Source organism: Lissotriton helveticus, chromosome 5_1, assembly GCF_964261635.1.
Source record: "Lissotriton helveticus chromosome 5_1, aLisHel1.1, whole genome shotgun sequence".
Taxonomy (NCBI): domain Eukaryota; kingdom Metazoa; phylum Chordata; class Amphibia; order Caudata; family Salamandridae; genus Lissotriton; species Lissotriton helveticus.
Window position 1 is genome coordinate 2,038,315,644 of NC_136065.1, and position 19,883 is coordinate 2,038,335,526.

The following is a 19,883-nucleotide window of genomic DNA, read 5'->3' on the forward strand; positions in this document are numbered from 1 at the left end:
GATTCTACCACTTTTCCAGACGAAATAGTGGCACAAATGTTTCTGAAATTGCCCCCAGCCGAGCAACGACTGGCGGGTATGTATATGATTCAGCACCTCATTACATTGTATGAGGGTCAGCACTCTGATCCAGGCCCGTTACATGATATCCTGAACGAGTTACTCCAGTATAGATGGAAAGGTTTAGGTACCGATTTAATTAGTGTCGTTCTAGAACAACGTCACAAATATAGAACGTTTTTGAACCCGCATTTTGTTCATGTCTCACCCCCAGAAAGTAAACCATTTTACATGGAGAGACAGAATCCGTTACGAGAAGTCCACCCAGTTAGAGGAACGGGTGGCGAACTAGAACGAGTGTTTGTTTACACTCCGATTACAAAGATGGAACTCCTAGAGATGAAGAAATTAATTCCCTGTCATGATAAAGATCCAGCAGGGTTCCACCGAGAATTAAAAGACATGCTCCGTATGGGAGAATACACGTATCCAGATATAATTAAAATGTTAAAGGTTCTGCTGCCCGCAGGGGTGTATGAAAAGCTCAAGGAAAAAGAATGGGAGGTGGGAGAGAAAAAGATCGATTGGGCAGTTCTAGAAGCTGAAGATAAGGCACGAGTACCAGGTACCGGTCTTGGAGCGAAATGTAAAGAATTACCAGAATTATTAATACAAGTCTTACCCAGATTATTGACAACTAGAAAAGAAGACTGGGATGCAATCTCAGCCTGTAAACAGAAACAAGATGAAGACATTAGTGATTTTTATTCTAGATTTGAGAAATGTTTTAGCATCAACAGTGGCCTCAAGACAAGTAGTGAGTCATACCCTCATCTTTTTGTTACTAAATTAGTCGAGAATTCAAGTCCACAAATTAAAAATCGAGTTTTGAAAGTCGAAAGTACCTGGCAAGCTAATACCCCGTCCCAGATGTTACAGATGCTCCAATACCACCAGAATAGAATCAGGGAAGAGCAAGACCACGAAAGGAAGCGTATGAAAGACACGAAAATGAAAGTACTAGTTGCACAATCTGTTCCTCAAGACAGTCAGAAGAGGGGTCCAAATCAAGCCAGTCATCCTGCAGCTCCCGTTAAAGGGAACTGCAATTATTGTAAACAGCCAGGTCATTTTATAAACGAGTGTGCAGTTCTGAAACATAACATAGCTACCGGTAAAACTAAAGAAAGACCACGTCCGCCTAGACAAGAACAAGTTTCACAGACTCCTCAGCCACAGAATGCACCACAGACAGTTACAGCACCGCAGCCCATCGCTGCAACACAGCATGTTACACAGCAGATGTACCAGTATGCACAGTCTGAGTATCCAGAGTACCAGCAGTATTCATGAAACAGCCTAGAGAGGGAGGTAGGCTTGCCTCTCATCGAGATACCTGTAGATCAAGAAGGTCCCTATGTTCACAGTCAAGTACTAGGGAAAGATAGAAAGTTTTTGATTGATACAGGGGCAAGTAGGACCACAATTAGTCACGCCGAAGTTCCAGGGGCTCCGCTCTCAGGCTCAAGAAATGTTTCCCTTGGATTTTCAGGAAAACCTATCGTAAATGAAATATCAAAGCCAGTTACTCTAGAAGTAGGTCCATTGTCCCGTACTACTGATCTGTTACTTACTAAGTCATGTCCAGAAAACCTATTAGGCATTAAAACACTGAAAGAATTAGGTGCAGTTATATGCTGTTCCCCAGAGGGAATACGTCTGTTCCTACGTGACTTCAAGGGTCACTATGTATTACGAGATTTTGATCCCAGATTGTCTAATGTTCCGCAGCATTTATGGGCGCAAGGTCCAACTGATGTAGGTTACATGCAAATCACACCCCATCGTGTGACTCTCAAGCCAGGTGTAGTGTTACCACGAATCAGACAGTACAGATTGCCACCTGAGGCTGTAGCAGCCTTATCCAAAATTATTGACGAGCTCATCGCTCAAGGAGTAGTTGTAGAAACTGACTCCAATGTATGCAATTCTCCGATCATTCCAGTCATGAAACGTACTGATCCAAATGCACCCCCAGTATAGCGATTAGTGATTGACCTACGAGAACTTAATAAATGTATTATTCCCCAGTATCCAGTAGTCCCAGATATCTCTTCCCTATTAACAGCCATTGATTCCGAAGCTTCATTTTTCACTGTCATAGACCTCAAGAATGCATTTTTCAGTGTCCCCATTCATCCAGACAGCCAGTTCCTTTTCGGATTTTGTTTAAATGGAAGGAGCTATATGTTCACACGAGCTCCTCAAGGTTTCACAGAAAGTCCTAGTATTTACAGTCAAGCACTCAAGAGACAACTAGACAACATTCACATGCCAACTGACACTGCCCTGCTCCAGTATGTCGATGATCTACTGATCACAGCCCGTTCTGAACGTGATTGCGAGCGAGCATCCCTTACAGTCTTGTATTTCCTAGCCGAGATGGGGCACAAGGTGTCCCCTTCGAAGCTTCAATTCTGTGTCCAGCAAGTGGTCTACTTGGGACACTTACTGTCCAAGAGGGGTAGGCAGTTGACACCAGACCGTATCCAGTTAATAGCGAGTCTTCCTCAGCCCAAGACCCAGAAGGAGGTACGTGCTTTTATCGGCCTCACTTCTTATTGCCGACAATGGATTCCTCAGTATGCATTCCTAGCCAAGCCACTGATACAGTTAACGACACAGGAGGCAGCCGTATCGACTGTCCTCCCTTGGACATCTGAACATACACTCAGTTTCAATGAGTTAAAGAAAGCCCTATGTCAAGCTCCAGTTCTAGCTACACCAAACTACAGTAAGCCTTTTACACTTTTCGTCACTGAACGTGAAGGTACAGCATTATCTGTTCTCACACAAGATCAAGCAGGACAATACAAGCCATGTGCTTATTTTTCGAGCACATTAGATCCTGTAGCCCAGGCTCTGCCTGCGTGCCTCAAGTCAGTTGCAGCCACAGCACTAGCTATCAGACAAAGTGATTCCATAGTCTTAGGACACTCCCTGACAGTACAAGTTCCACACTCCGTGGAAGTTCTTTTAAACCGAACACAGACTCAGCATTTGACAATTGCACGTTTAACAGGTTATGAATTGACACTGTTCCAGCCACACATAGAAATCAGACGCTGCAACGTTTTAAATCCTGCTACATTGTTACCATCAGTTACTTTAAGTCCGGACACACATGACTGTGTGGAAGTAGTTAACATTACGACAAAGCCAAGACAAGATCTGACAGATATTCCGTTACCAGATCCCGACCTGACACTTTATGTGGATGGTTCATGTATGAGAACAAGTACAGGAGAACTAGTCGCCGCATATGCAGTGACTACCGACACCGAGGTTATTGACACACCGTATTGACACCCTGTCCGCTCAAGCAGCAGAGCTAGTTGCTCTGACACAAGCCTGCATACACGCTAAGAACCGGAAAGTTAATGTTTACACAGATTCACGCTACGCATTCGGAGTTGTACACGACTTTGGAGTGCTCTAGCAGGAGAGAGGTTTCATGACTTCTCATGGAACCAAGATTCAGCATGGTCTCCTTATTCAAGCTCTGTTAGATGCCATACATTTACCGACATCCATTGCTATCATGAAGTGCAAAGCACATACGAAAGTTACTGACATTATTTCCCAGGGTAACGATCTAGCAGATCGCACAGCCAAGCTTACAGCACAGACTCCAGACATTCCAGTTAACATGACACACACTCCAGATCCGACTACATGCATGACAGTTAAGGACCCTACACAAGATGTCATAGATATCCAGTTACATGCTACTCCTGAAGAAATCAAGAAATGGTCCGAACAAGGAGGGGTCCAGACAGATCAAGGATGGTTAACGAAGGGTAGAGCCACATGGTTTCTCCCCGACTCTATGGTTCAAGTCATTATCAATACCGCACATAGTCCAGCACATTTAGGAGAAAAAGCTATGTTAGACAGTATCCAGAACATTTGGTTCAACAAGCATTTACGAGCTGCAGCCAAGCAGAAAGTCCGTACCTGTATGATATGTTGTCAGTTTAATCCAGGTAAAAGTGTCCCGGTGGAACAAGGGGGATTCCAGCCTCCTGACCACCCTTTTGAAGTCCTCCAGATGGATTATATTCAGATGGAGCGATGTCGAGGTTTCAAGTATGTCCTTGTAGTTGTATGCGCTTTGTCCAGGTGGACAGAAGCATATCCAGTCCCAGATTACACAGCTGCGACCACTGCCAAGCAGTTGGTTCGTGAGTTCTTCCCCCGTTATGGACTCCCTAGGGTCGTATATTCTGATAACGGCCAGCCATTCTCATCAGAGTTAATGAAACACGTTTCCCTATTGTTAGGGTACCAGTGGAAGTTCCATTGTGTACGCCATCCTGAAGCAGCCGGTCTCGTAGAGAGACATAACCAGACCCTGAAAATTCGCATCGCAAAAATTTGTAAAGAGAAAGGTGTGGACTGGCTAGTAGCTCTGCCAGTTGCCTTGTTCTATATGCGCATGGTCGCACATTCCAGATCAGGTCTGTCCCCGTATGAGGTCGTTTTCGGCCGCCCCCCTAACATGTGGGGTACTCCTAGACCCCGAAGTATTACCGATGTTTCAAGTAATATGCTGACAGATTACCTAGCTTCCTTGATGTCTGCCCTCAACTCTTGTCGTTCACAGGTTGCCGCCGCATTTCCAGACAATACCGAGGTGGCACCGCATGAAATCGTTTCAGGATCCATGGTCCTTGTCCGGAATTTTGACCGCTCAAGTCCGCTGGAGCCACGCTGGAAGGAGCCCCGACAGGTCCTCCTCGCCACCCGTACAGCCGTGAAGTTGGAGGGTCGCAAAGGCTGGGTGCACCTTTCACATATAAAGAAGTTTTATGGACTGAAACCCGTCTCAAAGAACATTTCCCAGGATTTGAAGGATTGCCAAAATATTGTTCTCAAGGACTGTCCCGCAAAAGACATTGCTACAAACCCTCCCCTGTTAGAGAAAACTCCGCAGCAGGAGTATAAGTTGAAACTCCGGTCTAGTAAAATAAGTCAGCCAGTTTGATTGTCTAAGTCCTCCCCTAGGTGAAACGGTTAGACTGTTTCTGACATGTATAAAATAGACCCCCATAGTGAGAGAGTTAGTCAAAACTCAATCCGATGTATCATTTTTCTATGTTTCATATTATTTCTCAGCATTATGATTTCCTGCACCAGTTATGCATTTTACCTGTGTTTCCCAGTTTCTCATGTAAATACGTCTTCTAATGCTACAGTAGAACACACGTTTAGTGATCTGCCTCCTCATGAACTCTCTTACCGCCTCGCTATGCGAAATAATTCTTTCATCCGCATGTTACATTATTCACACCAAACCAGCAATGCCACTAATTGTTGGGTGTGTGGTCGACTCCCCCCTTTCCAGACACCGAAGGGAGTTCTGCCACTCTTTCCTTATCCTTTTTCACATAATGGTTCGTGTGGAGCATGGTCCACGTTAACGTCATCCTCAACAGATATGTCTTTTCTTAACAGTACATGTTTTCCAGACAAGCAAGGTCTTCCCCACAGAACCGGGTTAGATCTAGAAAATGAAGTTTACAATTTAGGTAATTATTCTTCGAATTTCATGGTCCTGAATGTTCAGTCTGATTCCACTCCAGATTTACCTGCAATTTCAGTACTACCAGTCAAAGGCGAATTATGTGTCCGAAATAATGGTTCCGTACACGTAGGACATAGTGATTGTACTACTATTGTCAAGTATAGTGACAGTGGGAAATCTATCTTCAAAGCTTCACGTCATTCTTATTTTATTTGTGGTCAAACTGCATATGTTCGTCTGCCCCTCGATTGGGAGGGAACCTGTTACATTGCCTTCCTACTGCCACCAGTTTTCCTAGCCCCATCTGATTATCATAGAAACACACATCTAGTACACATTAGACATAGAAGGGAGTCCCCAATTGTCGATTATACTGAAACTGCTCTAGAACAGTATACAGATTTCAATAGAGGTTTCTTTTTCTTTATAGGACCTATCCAGAATAGTAAACTAATCCGTAGGTCAACCAGAACCCTTGAAGCTGTAGTCAATGAGACTGCCTCTGCTCTAGGTAACTTAACCGAAGAGCAATCTGCTATGAGATTTGTCGTTTTACAGAATCGTCTCGTCCTTGACGTCATATTGGCCGATAGGGGCGGGGCCTGTAGAGTCATCGGATCTAGTTGCTGCATTTTCATTCCAAATAACGCGCCGTCTGTTTATTCAGCTATAACCAGACTCCATAAAATTGCCCATCTGTTACACCAAGATCCAGGCACCTGGACATGGTCCGGTTGGTTCTGGAATATAATTTCCGCCTGGGGATGGAAAGTCTTGTCCTTTCTAGGTATTGCAGTAGCGATCATATTCAGCTGCTGCCTCTGTATACAATGTGGCCCTGCGATTTGCGGCATTTGTGCTACCTCTTGTATTCCTAGTCCCAAGTCCCGTTCTAAATCCCGTTCCAAGAAAATTCGAGACGAGCAAATGATACTGTATGAAATGATAGATGGTATCATGAATATTGATGTTTCCTGATGAAACGTAGTGACAAGGAGGGAATGTGGAAAAGTAAATTTTGCCATGTTCTGTGTCCCTACGCGTCCTCCATCATATGTTATATGTGCATGATTAAATATGCATATGTATTCCCTATGTTTGATTAAAGACGCAATTATAGTTGTGTCCACCTCTAGTATGGCAGTTTCCAGTTCTCGTGAATACTACGAATATCAGGCCTATGTAAAGCTACGTTGCCACGTTTCTCAGTGTGCACGTTATTCCATTGTAAAGTCCCCGTTTCTAGGCCTCAAAAGGGCCCGGACACCAGATTCAGCTCCTGTCTCCTGTCTCCTGAAGCCTCGCGGAGGAGCGATACAGCCCCCACCTGTATCCTCGACCCTTCACTTACTTCCTGCCTCGCAGTGCCCGGTTCAGCTTGGCCCTGCCTCTGAGTCTGCCAAGAGTATGTTATGATTCCAGATTATCAGTTCAGTCCTCTTCCTCTGCATTCCTAAAGCTACTGAACTGCATCAATAGTTTCCGTCATTGTCTAGCCTTTACGGCCCCATGTTAGAGAAATACTGTATTAATGGTCATTTAATATTCTTCATCACGCACTACATGTAGAATAATGCATGGTCCAGTCTTAGTGTCTGTTAGCCTTTCCCCTCCTGACTTCTAGTTTATATCAACATGTTCCCTAAACATCAGATACTAGATACTGCTTAGGTACATGTCGCCCTGACTCTCCAGACTTCAGTCTCTGCTCCTAGCACAGAGTTCGAAGCCCCCAGCCTCTCCTAGTGATACGTCATTGCCAGTTTGCGCGCACCATCAGGTTAGAGGTCCCGGCTCCTCAGGTAGCCCCCTCCATGGTTTCCGCCCCATTCATGACATATTCTGTTACGTTTGCATCACATGTCTATGTATACGCCCTGTTACACCTCTTTTCACCCTTATCTTTCGCGACTGCTACGCGTCATGCCTGTTGCTCCACCCACCGCTACGCCTATTGCAATGTAATGCTATGTGTTTGCGTTATGTATATATGCTTATGTACTGTTATTAAAAGTTACGCCGTCATTCCCGATCCTGTCCCCGGCAGCGCTGCCATCCTATTCCTGTGCAGGTGGTCCTATTCCTGTCCTTATGCTGTATTAAACCTGCAAAACTCCTACTACCTCGAATCTTGACTCTTATTTATTGAGCTATCTGTTATTCATTTATTCATTCAAAAATAGGGTATTATTTATTTATTTACCACAACACAATCATGGGGGTATCTCAGCATAATTATTATTCCAACTCCAAAAACACACAATCATGGGGGTATCTCAGCATAATTACTATTCCAATTCCAAAACACACAGTCATGGGGGTATACCATCATAATTACTATTAGAATTCCAAAACATACAACCGTTGGGATATCGCATTATAAATATTAATCTAACTCTAAAACTTACACTTGTCGGGGTATCCCATCATAATTACTATTCTAATACCAAAACATGCAATTGACGGGGTATCCCATCATAAATACTAATCTAAAACCAAAATGTACACTCGTCGGGGTATCCCATCATAGCTACTATTCTAACTCCAAAACATGCAATTATCGGGTTTCCTTCATAACTACTATTACAGCTCCAAAGCATGCAATCGTCGAGGTATCCCAACATAATTACTTTTCCAACTCCAAAACACACAATCATGGGGTTGCCCCAGCATAATCACTATTCCAACTCCAAAACACACAATCATGGGGGTATCACAGCATAATTACTATTTTAACTCCAAAGCATTATTACTATTCCAACTCCAAAACACACAATCATGGGGTATTTCAGCATAATTACTTTTCCAACTCCAAAACACACAATCATGAGGGTATCCTCGCGTACTTACTATTCCAACTCCAAAACACACAATCATGGGGTATTTCAGGATAATTACGATTCCAACTCCAAAAAGCACAATCATGGGAGTATCTCAGCATAATTGCTATTCTAACTCCAAAGCATAAATACTATTCCAACTCCAAAGCACACAATCATGGGGGTATCCCAGCATAATTACTATTCCACCTCCAAAACACACAATCATGGGGGTATTTCAGCATAATTACTATTCTACCTCCAAAACACACAATCATGGGGGTATTTCAGCATAATTACTATTCTACCTCCAAAACACACAATCATGGGGGTATTTCAGCATAATTACTATTCTACCTCCAAAACACACAATCATGGGGGTATTTCAGCATAATTACTTTTCCAACTCCAAAACACACAATCATGAGGGTATCCTCGCGTACTTACTATTCCAACTCCAAAACACACAATCATGGGGTATTTCAGGATAATTACGATTCCAACTCCAAAAAGCACAATCATGGGGGTATCTCAGCATAATTGCTATTCTAACTCCAAAGCATAAATACTATTCCAACTCCAAAGCACACAATCATGGGGGTATCCCAGCATAATTACTATTCCACCTCCAAAACACACAATCATGGGGGTATTTCAGCATAATTACTATTCTACCTCCAAAACACACAATCATGGGGGTATTTCAGCATAATTACTATTCCAACTCCAAAACATACAATCATGGGCGTATCCCAGTGTACTTAATATTCCAACTCCAAAGCAACAATCATGGGGATATCCCAGCATAATTACTATTCCAACTCCAAAACACACAAACATGGGGATGTCACAGCATCAGTGGTTGAAGTGGGCGGGATCGGCAGGGCATGGCGTGCCCCTACTTCTTTAATTTAATGCAGTCCGTTCCCCTACTTTATTATTTTAGTTATGCGTCCCAGGACGCCCGGAATTACCCGGCCGTTCGTGGCTATTCAAGGAGGGGCGGGCACAGAAGGAAAAGGGCTGTTGTTTCCTTCTTGCCCAGAGAAGTCAAGGACAGTGTCCACTTCTCCTGCTCCACCGCCACCGCCCTCTCTTTCTCTTATTCTCTATCTTTTTTGTCGTGCTCTAGGTCACTTGTTGAAAACCGTGACTTTTCCTTCCTCTGCTTTCCTTCATTCTTTCCCCTGCGAAATGGATCCAAAAAAAGAGGAAAAACTTTTGCTGCAAATGTCTTTTTCTGACATTTTTCTGTGCAGCCTCGGGAGGAGAGAAAAAAAAGGTTTACAATTTGAACAATAAATACATAACTAAATAAAGCAAGAGAGTGTGGTTGCAAATTGTCCTGATTGATTTTATTCTCCCCCAAACACATTATCGGCACTTTACAGCGTTTGCCAATGAAGCGCTACTTTTCTTTTCTCATCTTATTTTGAACAGCATTATTCCCCAAGTGGGGAAGTGCACCATTCCTCGAGGTACTGAAATACCTGCTTGATGAGCGGATTGGAAAACGTTTAATGTGATCCTTATCAGTTGTTTTGCCTATTTTAGTTCATGAGATGTGTACCGCAGGTCTGTGTTAAGGGATGTGGTCTTTTTAAACCATACTGCCTATGTTTTGTAAGGATATAAGCAATGGACAATGAAACGGTTCCCTTCCGAGCCCTGTAGTCATGTACTTAACTTTTCAGGCAAAAACGCTCATTGATTTCTGAATAATGAGTGTAAAAGTGTTAAGTTGTATTCCCTATGAGTGTTTGCTTTTTCCAGAATGTTGTTACTTTTTCCAGCCAGCGTATTACTCTTGTCGAGTGTATAATTTGAATTGAGTCTCATCTAGGTGTCTACAGATGGGCACAATTGGGGAGAGGATGTAGCCTTACGGCTAGAGTGGTCGACGTTGATGCTGGGGAACTGGGTTCGAGTTGCGGCAACGACGCTCAACATCCTGTGATTCTAGGCAAATCACTCAATCTCCCCACGCCTAACAAAAAAAAACTATGTCCTTGTGTAACAAAACTGGTGCTATGTAAAGCGCTCTGATACTCAATGCCTCGGGTCTAATTTGCGCTATATACAACAAACAAAAAATAAAAAATTGGGTTGTAGTTGAAGGCAGTGCGATTTTCTCTCAGTGGGGCAGTATGGTGTCCAGTGGGAGAGAGGATTTGGCACTTCTTTGGCCAGAGCTGTCGAATTTGGAACTGGGGAACCGGGTTCAGCCTTTATGACCAGTCCACCAGACCACTCTCTTGAGAGAGCACAATCCCATGCCAGACCTTAGAAGCCCTGGTGTCTTAGCATCAGCAGGTGGACCTAGGGGAGGCAAGTGTGGGTTAATCTTCAAGGCAATCCATACTGAAGTTCACCTCCAGTCTTGTCGGCAGGCATACGAAGAAGCACACCCTAGAGCGACAGTGACTCTGTCCCTGAGGTCCTAGGACCTTTGATTCCGGTCCACCTCAGCCATTAGTACCTCCATTGGCCTTGTTTCAGCAGTACTAGCTGCAACCCATCAGGGATCGGCAATACAGGATTTGCACACACACCAAAATAAGTTCACAAACTTCATAGTCTCTTTGCTTCATGCACAAGCACTTTTAACATGTACAGCCTGCTTTGAAGTCGCTGGAATTATGCAGCAATTGAGGAGAAAAATTATGCCGCAGTGTTAACTAAATTATGCAGCAAGAAAAAGGCTGCAGCGTAATGCGGTATATTTCCTGATACTTTATAATTTTTCCATTTTTACACATACTAACAGTCTCTGCAAATACTTTGACTCGTTAGTACCAGTTCAACATACAAATGTAGCAGTGGGAAAGGTGACCACTCAACCTTTGCAAAGGGTCCTTCACTTCGCAGCAACACAAGTCACATTTTTTGTAACTTTTCATCCGTTTGAGCTGCAAACAATTTATTAGTTAAAAGTGTCAGATAACACAGCAGATGATGTATTATGTAGCAAACATGTCAGAGCCATAATTATGTGGAAAACATTTGCAAAATATGATATTTTGCCATTCATGTTTAAACTGCTTTTGTGGAAAAGGGGAGGAAAAGCGCTAATGACCGAAACTGCATGGCTGAGAGACAAATGGCTGCGATTCTACTGTGAAGCGTATTTGGAACTTTCTGTGATTGGATACGTATCCCAATTTGTGAATGTATTTTAATGTCAATTTGAATTAAATAACGTAATGAGCTGTAACTGGTCAGTGAAATGCAAAACAGATACTAACAAGCATTGGCATAGCCAATAGGTCTCGTCTTTGGGACCATATAAGTGTTTAGCCATGTAACCTATTGGCTATGCCATTGCTTGTTTTTTAGTAGGACTTTGCCGTGATGAGAGGTTTTTCAGCTGCTGGCCGGATGTAACCCCTGGGGTTTGGGTCTGTAGGCACGTCAAGCGCTAAGGTTCAACATACCCCCCGCCACCCTCTCCCACCGTAAGCACGAATGAAGAAACTAGCGATTTATCCGGGCACCGGTCAAACATTGTCTGCAGTTTAGCCGGCGGTGGGTAAATACTTGCTTCCCTCGTGTAATCCCTCGATTGAGATTCTTACATTTTTGATGCGTCGGGATATTATACACGTCCCCCCCTTCCCTGCCGCCGCACCCCCAGGAGGAGCAGCACTGGGGCAGGTAACTACAGGAGGTACGAAGAGGCAGAAAGTGTCAAGGAGGCATGGACAGAGAAAGTGACATAGACCGTGGGGCTTATACGGGTGGAGGGAAGAGAGAGACCTGGAGAGAAAGGGGTAGCGGCAGATACATGTATGTAGCTTTAGATAGAGACAAGCAGTAAGGGCTGATGAGACATTTATAAACTGGGAGAGAGAGTTAACGAGTGAGATAAGGGCAATTTGGAAGGAGGAGAAAGAGAGGGAGACAGACAGTGAAAGATAAAGAGACTCAGGTCTCCATGACGAGAGGTAGTGAGAGACAGACAGTAAGAGCGAAAGGGAGTGGACAAGAAACAAAGAGCGGAGGAGACAGACCGTGACAGCTAAAGACAATCGGAGATTGGCAGGGGGAGCCCCATGGCAAGATGCAGGGACAGACAGACAGTAAGAGCGAACGAGAGTGGGTGAGAGACAACGAGGGGAGGAGACAGGCAGTGCAAACAAAAGTAAGAGAGAGAGAGAGAGAGTCTGAGAGAGAAGTAAAGTGAGCGCACGAGATGCAGAAATCCAAAGCCTCAGAAGAGAAACGAATGTGAGAAGGAGTGAGAGACAGACAGATAGAGTCAAAGACCAAGAGAGTGCGCGAGACGACCACATAGTGCTAAAGAGTAAGAGAGACCTGGAAAAAGAAGGAAAGTGCAAGAGACGAATAAAGCAAGGCAGAGAGGTCTAAAGAGAGAATGAGAGACAGACAAGGAACATTACCTGTGACTGAGAAAAGACAGATGGCGGCTGCGCACGTTCACGCGCACATGCACGCAGGCTTGAGGCCAGCGGCTGACAGCACTTTGAAAATCCCCTTACTAAAAGTCGAGGAACAGCGCATGCGCTGTTCTAGACTAGACCTAAAAATTGGTATGTTTTGCTCCTTCTGGCTTCCCCTCTGACTCCGCCCACTGCCCCAATCTTTGAGTTATTCCCGCCCTCTCATTCTCTGCCCACAGTTCCCCTACTTTTTTCCCCCACTTCGACCACTGCACAGCATAATTAATATTCTAACTCCAAAGCACACAATCACGGGGGAATCCCAGCATAATTACTATTGTAACTCCAAAACACACAATCACAGGGGTGTCCCAGCATAATAACTATTCAAACTCCAAAGCAACAATTATGGAGGTATCCCAGCATAAATACTATTCCAACTCCAAAACACATAATCACTGGGTTATCCCAGCAGAATTACTATTCCAACTCCAAAATACACAATCACGGGGTTATCCCAGCATAATTACTATTCCAACTCCAAAACACATAATCATGGGGGTATCCCAGCATAATTACTATTCCAACTCCAAAACACATAATCACTGGGTTATCCCAGCAGAATTACTATTCCAACTCCAAAACACATAATCATGGGGGTATCCCAGCATAATTTCCATTACAGCTCCAAAGCAACAAGCATGGGGGTATCCTTGCATAATTACTATTCCAACTCCAAAACATACAATCTTTGGGGTATCCCCACATAATTACTATTCCAACTCCAAAACACATAATCATGGGGGTATCCCAGCATAATTACTATTCCAACTCCAAAACACATAATCACTGGGTTATCCCAGCAGAATTACTATTCTAACTCCAAAACACATAATCATGGGGGTATCCCAGCATAATTACTATTCCAACTCCAAAACACATAATCACTGGGTTATCCCAGCAGAATTACTATTCCAACTCCAAAACACATAATCATGGGGGTATCCCAGCATAATTTCCATTACAGCTCCAAAGCAACAAGCATGGGGGTATCCTTGCATAATTACTATTCCAACTCCAAAACATACAATCTTTGGGGTATCCCCACATAATTACTATTCCAACTCCAAAACACATAATCATGGGGTATCCCAGCATAATTACTATTCCAACTCCAAAACACATAATCATGGGGGTATCCCAGCATAATTACTATTCCAACTCCAAAACACATAATCATGGGGGTATCCCAGCATAATTACTATTCCAACTCCAAAACACATAATCACTGGGTTATCCCAGCAGAATTACTATTCTAACTCCAAAACACATAATCATGGGGGTATCCCAGCATAATTTCCATTACAGCTCCAAAGCAACAAGCATGGGGGTATCCCAGCATAATTACTATTCCAACTCCAAAACACATAATCATGGGGGTATCCCAGCATAATTTCCATTACAGCTCCAAAGCAACAAGCATGGGGGTATCCTTGCATAATTACTATTCCAACTCCAAAACATACAATCTTTGGGGTATCCCCACATAATTACTATTCCAACTCCAAAACACATAATCATGGGGGTATCCCAGCATAATTTCCATTACAGCTCCAAAGCAACAAGCATGGGGGTATCCTTGCATAATTACTATTCCAACTCCAAAACATACAATCTTTGGGGTATCCCCACATAATTACTATTCCAACTCCATAACATACAATCATTGGGGTGATACAGCATAACTGGATGACAGCAGTTTTATTATTCTAACTCCAAGGCCTACAAACCCTCGGGTGCACAGCCTAACCGGTGGGAGAGGGGGCAGCTTTACTATGCTAATTCCAAAAGCTACAAACTGTGAGGTAAGAGATACATTTTGGAGAGTGTATACCTGCTATCCTAAATTGAAGGCATACAACCATTGGAATAACACAGGCTAATTGGCGGAGGGCAGAGTCATTACCTTAATATCAAAGCATACAAATATTGGAGTAACACAGCATAATTTGAGATGGTCAGATTTACTATTCTAAGTCCAAGACCTACACGCAAAGGTGTAACACAATATATTTGGGGGAAGGCAAATTTACTAAGCTAACACGAATGTGTACAAACACTAAAATAACATGGCCTAATTGGGTGAGAGGAGATTTACTATTCTAACTCCAAGTGTACAAAAATAGGGTTAACACAATTTAATTGGGAGAGATCCGATTTACTATTGTAACTCCAAGACCTACAACTAATGGGTAGCACAAATTTGGGGAAGAACAGAATTACTAATCTAACTCCAAGTCATACAAACATTGGGGTAACACTGCATGATTGTGTGAGAGCAGATTGTTTAATTTAACTCTAAAGCTGCAAACAATGAGGTAAATCAATTTTGGTGGAAATGAGATTACCCATTATAAGTCTTTATTTTTTAAAACACTACCCAGCCTAACGAGCTATAAAGCCCACAATCCGGATAAAAAATATTTGAATTATCACTAAAATAAATCATCACTGCCTTTTTAAACATTTGCATTTAAAGCAAATTAAAAGAACTTGCCAATATCACATACAATAAACCCCTTTTTTTAAACTACCCACCTACCCAAAACCCCAATAATTATCCAAAAACAGTATTGTTTTAACTATTACTAAAACTATAAAATGGAATCCGTAAAATAAATTAGTCTAAAAATTGAAAAGCAATTGCAAAATGATATTACACTTAACGATATTTAAGTAAACAATATTTAAAATGTCAATATTATTGCACAGAAATTGATGTACTTACCATCAACATACCCATCTTTGTTATTCTGACGGACATGATATTTCCAACTTTATATTAAGGTCAATCAAAATTCTAGAGTTGATATTCAGGATCTGCACCCCTTGCCACCACGGGGTAATTAGAAATGCAACAAAAAACGGTGTGGTTGCTGAGTGAACGTCTGCTGCCAGCTGTGCTCTTCTCCAGTTGTGCCATGTGAACTCTGTAGCCTCTTCCCAGACCTTTGTTCCGTTAATGTGCATAATTTCCTCCACTGACTGTGTTGAGACTTAACTTGATGTATTTATCAAGCGAGGGGAAGCAGGTGATATGAACATAAAAGTAGAGTAGTCTACCTTCCATTAACTTTGTAACATATTTCTAGAGTGAATTACGTTTTAACTTGATTTCACATGTAATAACGTTATTTTATTTAACACAGTGTAATGATAACTCATAAGCCATCAACCTTTTATGTAAACTGGGCGAAAGACAGAGATACCCATGTAGTGGCTGAATTGCACATTGTGAAACCAGGTGGCCTGGGATTTATTCCGACTGCCCAGCTTGTCAAACTGTGGGATCCTTAGAAAATAGTGTATTTCACTGTAACTCGTTTTCCTTCATTTTCACATATAAGTGACCTTGAAATACATCAGTACAATAACCTATCATGTACATGGTTTATTGGACTACAATTCTGCTCCTTCTATAATTGCATCTTAGGCCTCACATGGGGTACCCATGACAACTTATTTTCAGTTCTTTCAGTAATTGCATGGGTTTTATGGTCGGGTGCAGGGGAGCAGGAATTTTATTTTAATTATTTCTCGACGTGTCACCCAAATAAATATCACTGAATGCTATAACACAACCTAATGTGGTAGCAGGAAACACTTGCACAGGCTACAGGAATACACGTTTTTGAATTTCTAAGAGCCTGTATCATATGTTTACATAATGTTTGTTGCACAAGTCAGAAGCCGACTATGGCTCAAAGCATGGCTCTTGGGGCCAAGCCAGAACATTGCGTCGGCTTTGCCCTGCCCACCTCTATATACACATTTTAACACAAAAGCTACCAGGAGGAAGAGGGAATGCAAATCTTTCTTCCCCTTTTATCCCTCCGCTATCCTTCTCACTCCAAGTAACAGACTAATATCCACCACTGAAATTACTTCATATTTCACCATATTAATTCACCACGAATCCTTAATAGGCTTCCTGAATAGTGTGCGTCAACAAGTGCTATATAAATACAAACCTTTGTCCTCCTCTATCCTTCTGCTATCTTTCCAAATCCAAATAACTGACTAACCTATCCACCACTTAAAATGTACCTCCATGTTTCACTATACTAATTCAACACTAATCCTCTATGGGTCCCGGAGTAGCGTGCTACTCGCCGAAAAAGCGCTTCGACGCCTCGTCAGGGGTAGTAAGCGCTATATGAATGCAATTACAATACAATACAATACGTAGTTTGGAGTAACAAACCACCAATGAAGGCAGCTGGTGCCTGTGATTGGCTGGCAGCTGTTGGTGATGTCACACAGGATAGAAGCAAGCACACGAGACTGGCTGGTCAATATTGGTTGCACACAGGTGGAATTCACTCCTACCTTGAAGATGAGACCCGCTATGGTGGTTCCCGTCTTCCGTGGTTTGGGGGCCTTCACCCCAGATTCCAAGAGGTGCTTCTCGAGTGACGCATTCCTGTAAGGAGGAAGAAAAATACTGAGATCAGTAAATCTCACCTAAACCATTCTCACCAACACCACACTGAGCACTCAGTACTGCAGCCTCATGGGCCTGACCACTGACTCCAGGCTCACCTCTGTAAGTACTACAGACTTACGGTCTCTACATTCACTGACTCCAGAGTCCAGAATGAGCTCTGCCAGTACACATTTGCCTGTATTTTAATATATAGGCTGTGTACACATATTCTTGTTGTCTAGTGTATATTTTAAACTTTTGTGAATAAATTGTGTACCTTTTGAACTACGTGATATTCTGGTTGTATAACATGGCTGTATTCTCCGGGAAAGTTTGAGTTTTCATATAGGTAAATGATTTAGCAATTACCCTATAAACACTCTGTGGTAGCGGGAGTGTCATCTTTGCATCCCCAGTCCTAACTGGACCATATGTCAAGACTGGCCATATTCATTTGGTGAGTGTGTGGGTATTTTATGTCCAGCGCCACCATTGGGATAGTCGATATTTGAGTTTTACCTGCTCTGAAATAGGGAAACTTACGGTATTTTCGCCTGTGTTGTTTCACTGCTTTGTGAGTGACGGAACCGTATGCTTTTCATACCTATTAATTGTGTGAGGGAAGCTTACATCTCTGCCTCTATTGCTATAAAGCGAGATTGTTTTAGAGAAACTTGGTATACACCTTAACATCACACAACATTTTAAATTATGGTAACAAATACCGACACATTTTTAGAAATGGACTAATACATTTTGTGAAAAAAATAGCTGCCCACGTCTTGTGTGACATCTTCATACAGTCCTAACTTTTACATTAACATCTCTTTGCATGCTAGGATTATTTAGACCATAATGACATGCTATTTGTTGAAAAGCCCGGTCTGGATCATGCTATCACACATGACATGGAACCATTAGGCGGTGGAATCAATAACAAGACTTAATGTACTCACCTTTCATTGTTGCATTTTGTAACAAAAACTAGCATCATTTAGGCTCTTGTTTACTCACCTTTACATCTGGTCCTGCCCTTCGGCATACCTGGAGCACTAGATATGCATCTAGAACAGTACTAGTTCTAAACAGGAAGTTGTCAAATGTTTAGGAGTCACGTGGGGGCGGCAGAGGGCGCGTGCGCGTCGAGGCGGCCTCTGAAGCGCAGATGCTCGTGGACGCCACTGCCGGACACGCATAACACCCCTGTGAAAGAAAGGGCGATGCTAAACCCACTTCTCCTCCAGAATAATGGTAAAACCCCAGCCCTCAAGTGAAGACATTGCCTAACAACAGGTGCGGCATGTCTGAGGCAGGAAAATGAAAACAATGGCCCTCGCGGATCTGTGGCTCGCCCTCTCTACCTTGTCATAGCTCTCTTCTCCCTCCCTCCACACGCGTCTTTGCAACGTTCAATTTCCCACTCCTAGACTCCCAATCCTACTCTGTCCCTCCCTGCTATCCCTCATCAGAGACGGCACGTGGCCCACGTCAGACGAACACCTTGAGCAGCCCTGCTAAGTGCCACGCATCTAGGGGCGGGCTAACGCATTTGGTGCGTTTTCCCGCATCACCACAAGAACCCCAAGAGGAACAGAGATATCACTGTGTTCCATCTCACAGTGCCTTGGAGTGATTGGAACGCTAAGCTGAAATGTCTACACTGATGTGTTTAGCCTCTGCCATGGTCTATTTGAAGTCATTTGTCCTGGTAACTGTTTAGATAGCGACCATCCTGACATCATTGGCAGGACAGAGCACAGTGGTACCTGACCCCGGTCTGCTACTCGCCATGATCCATGTCTCAGAGTAAGACCCATAAGTATTAATAAGCAAGTGTTATGCACTTTAGACAGACCTGGGGCTGGCTAGTACCTGCTGAGATGTGGCGGCATGCCGCACACCCTGCCTGTATGAGAGCACTTATGTTGACGGTCTCAAATTGCTGAGGCTGAGGTCCCAGGCTGCCATGAGAACGCAGGGCATGCGCTGTCTGGGTACTGCAAAGAACTTGCCCTCCAAGCCTAAATTGCAGAAGTGTTGTCCAAAATGTGCATAATTTATTTTACTGAAATTATCCTGACTTATAGAACTGGTCATTTATAAAACAGACAGCAACCTAAAGTGAATAATGTACCAGCCAGAGGGGGGCGTGTTTACTGGAAAGTCGTGGTGTGTGCAGATACAAGTCGCACCTATCAAATCTCAAAAACATTCCCTATATGCGATCTCTGGTAGCATTAAAAAGAAATCAAGCCACCCATACCCTCTCCCCCATATTAAAAGTGCATCTGTTAAATTACTGCCACGCCTATAAACCAATCTGCATGTCCGTGTCCTGCCGAGGCTTTATTCTAGTCAACGTGACTTAAAGCTCCTAAGACCCTACTCCGTTTTAAGTAGGCCCCAACTCCATCTTAGGTAGTGGGAATCGTCATTATTTCAAATTTATGTAGAATCATGGTGATGTGTGCCATTGATGCAGATGTCGTCTGCCCTTATCATTCCAAGAATTGTGAAACAGATATGACACCTGATGCAACATCAGTCTGGGACAAGTTTCTAGTTTTGACAGTGTCAAGGTCAAATAAGAG

The 19,883-nt window shown here is 43.1% G+C and overlaps 1 protein-coding gene across 2 annotated transcripts in view; it reads right to left on the reverse strand.

Annotated features, from left to right (window-relative positions):
• The window catches only part of LOC144756227 (proteasome subunit beta type-7-like), a 145,671-nt gene that overhangs the window by 49,755 nt on the left and 76,033 nt on the right, over positions 1-19,883 (reverse strand). For both annotated transcript variants that reach the window (XM_078645846.1, XM_078645847.1), the window contains exon 2: positions 17,196-17,289. In XM_078645846.1, the coding sequence (XP_078501972.1) occupies positions 17,196-17,289 (94 nt within the window). The remainder of the gene's footprint in view (positions 1-17,195; positions 17,290-19,883) is intronic.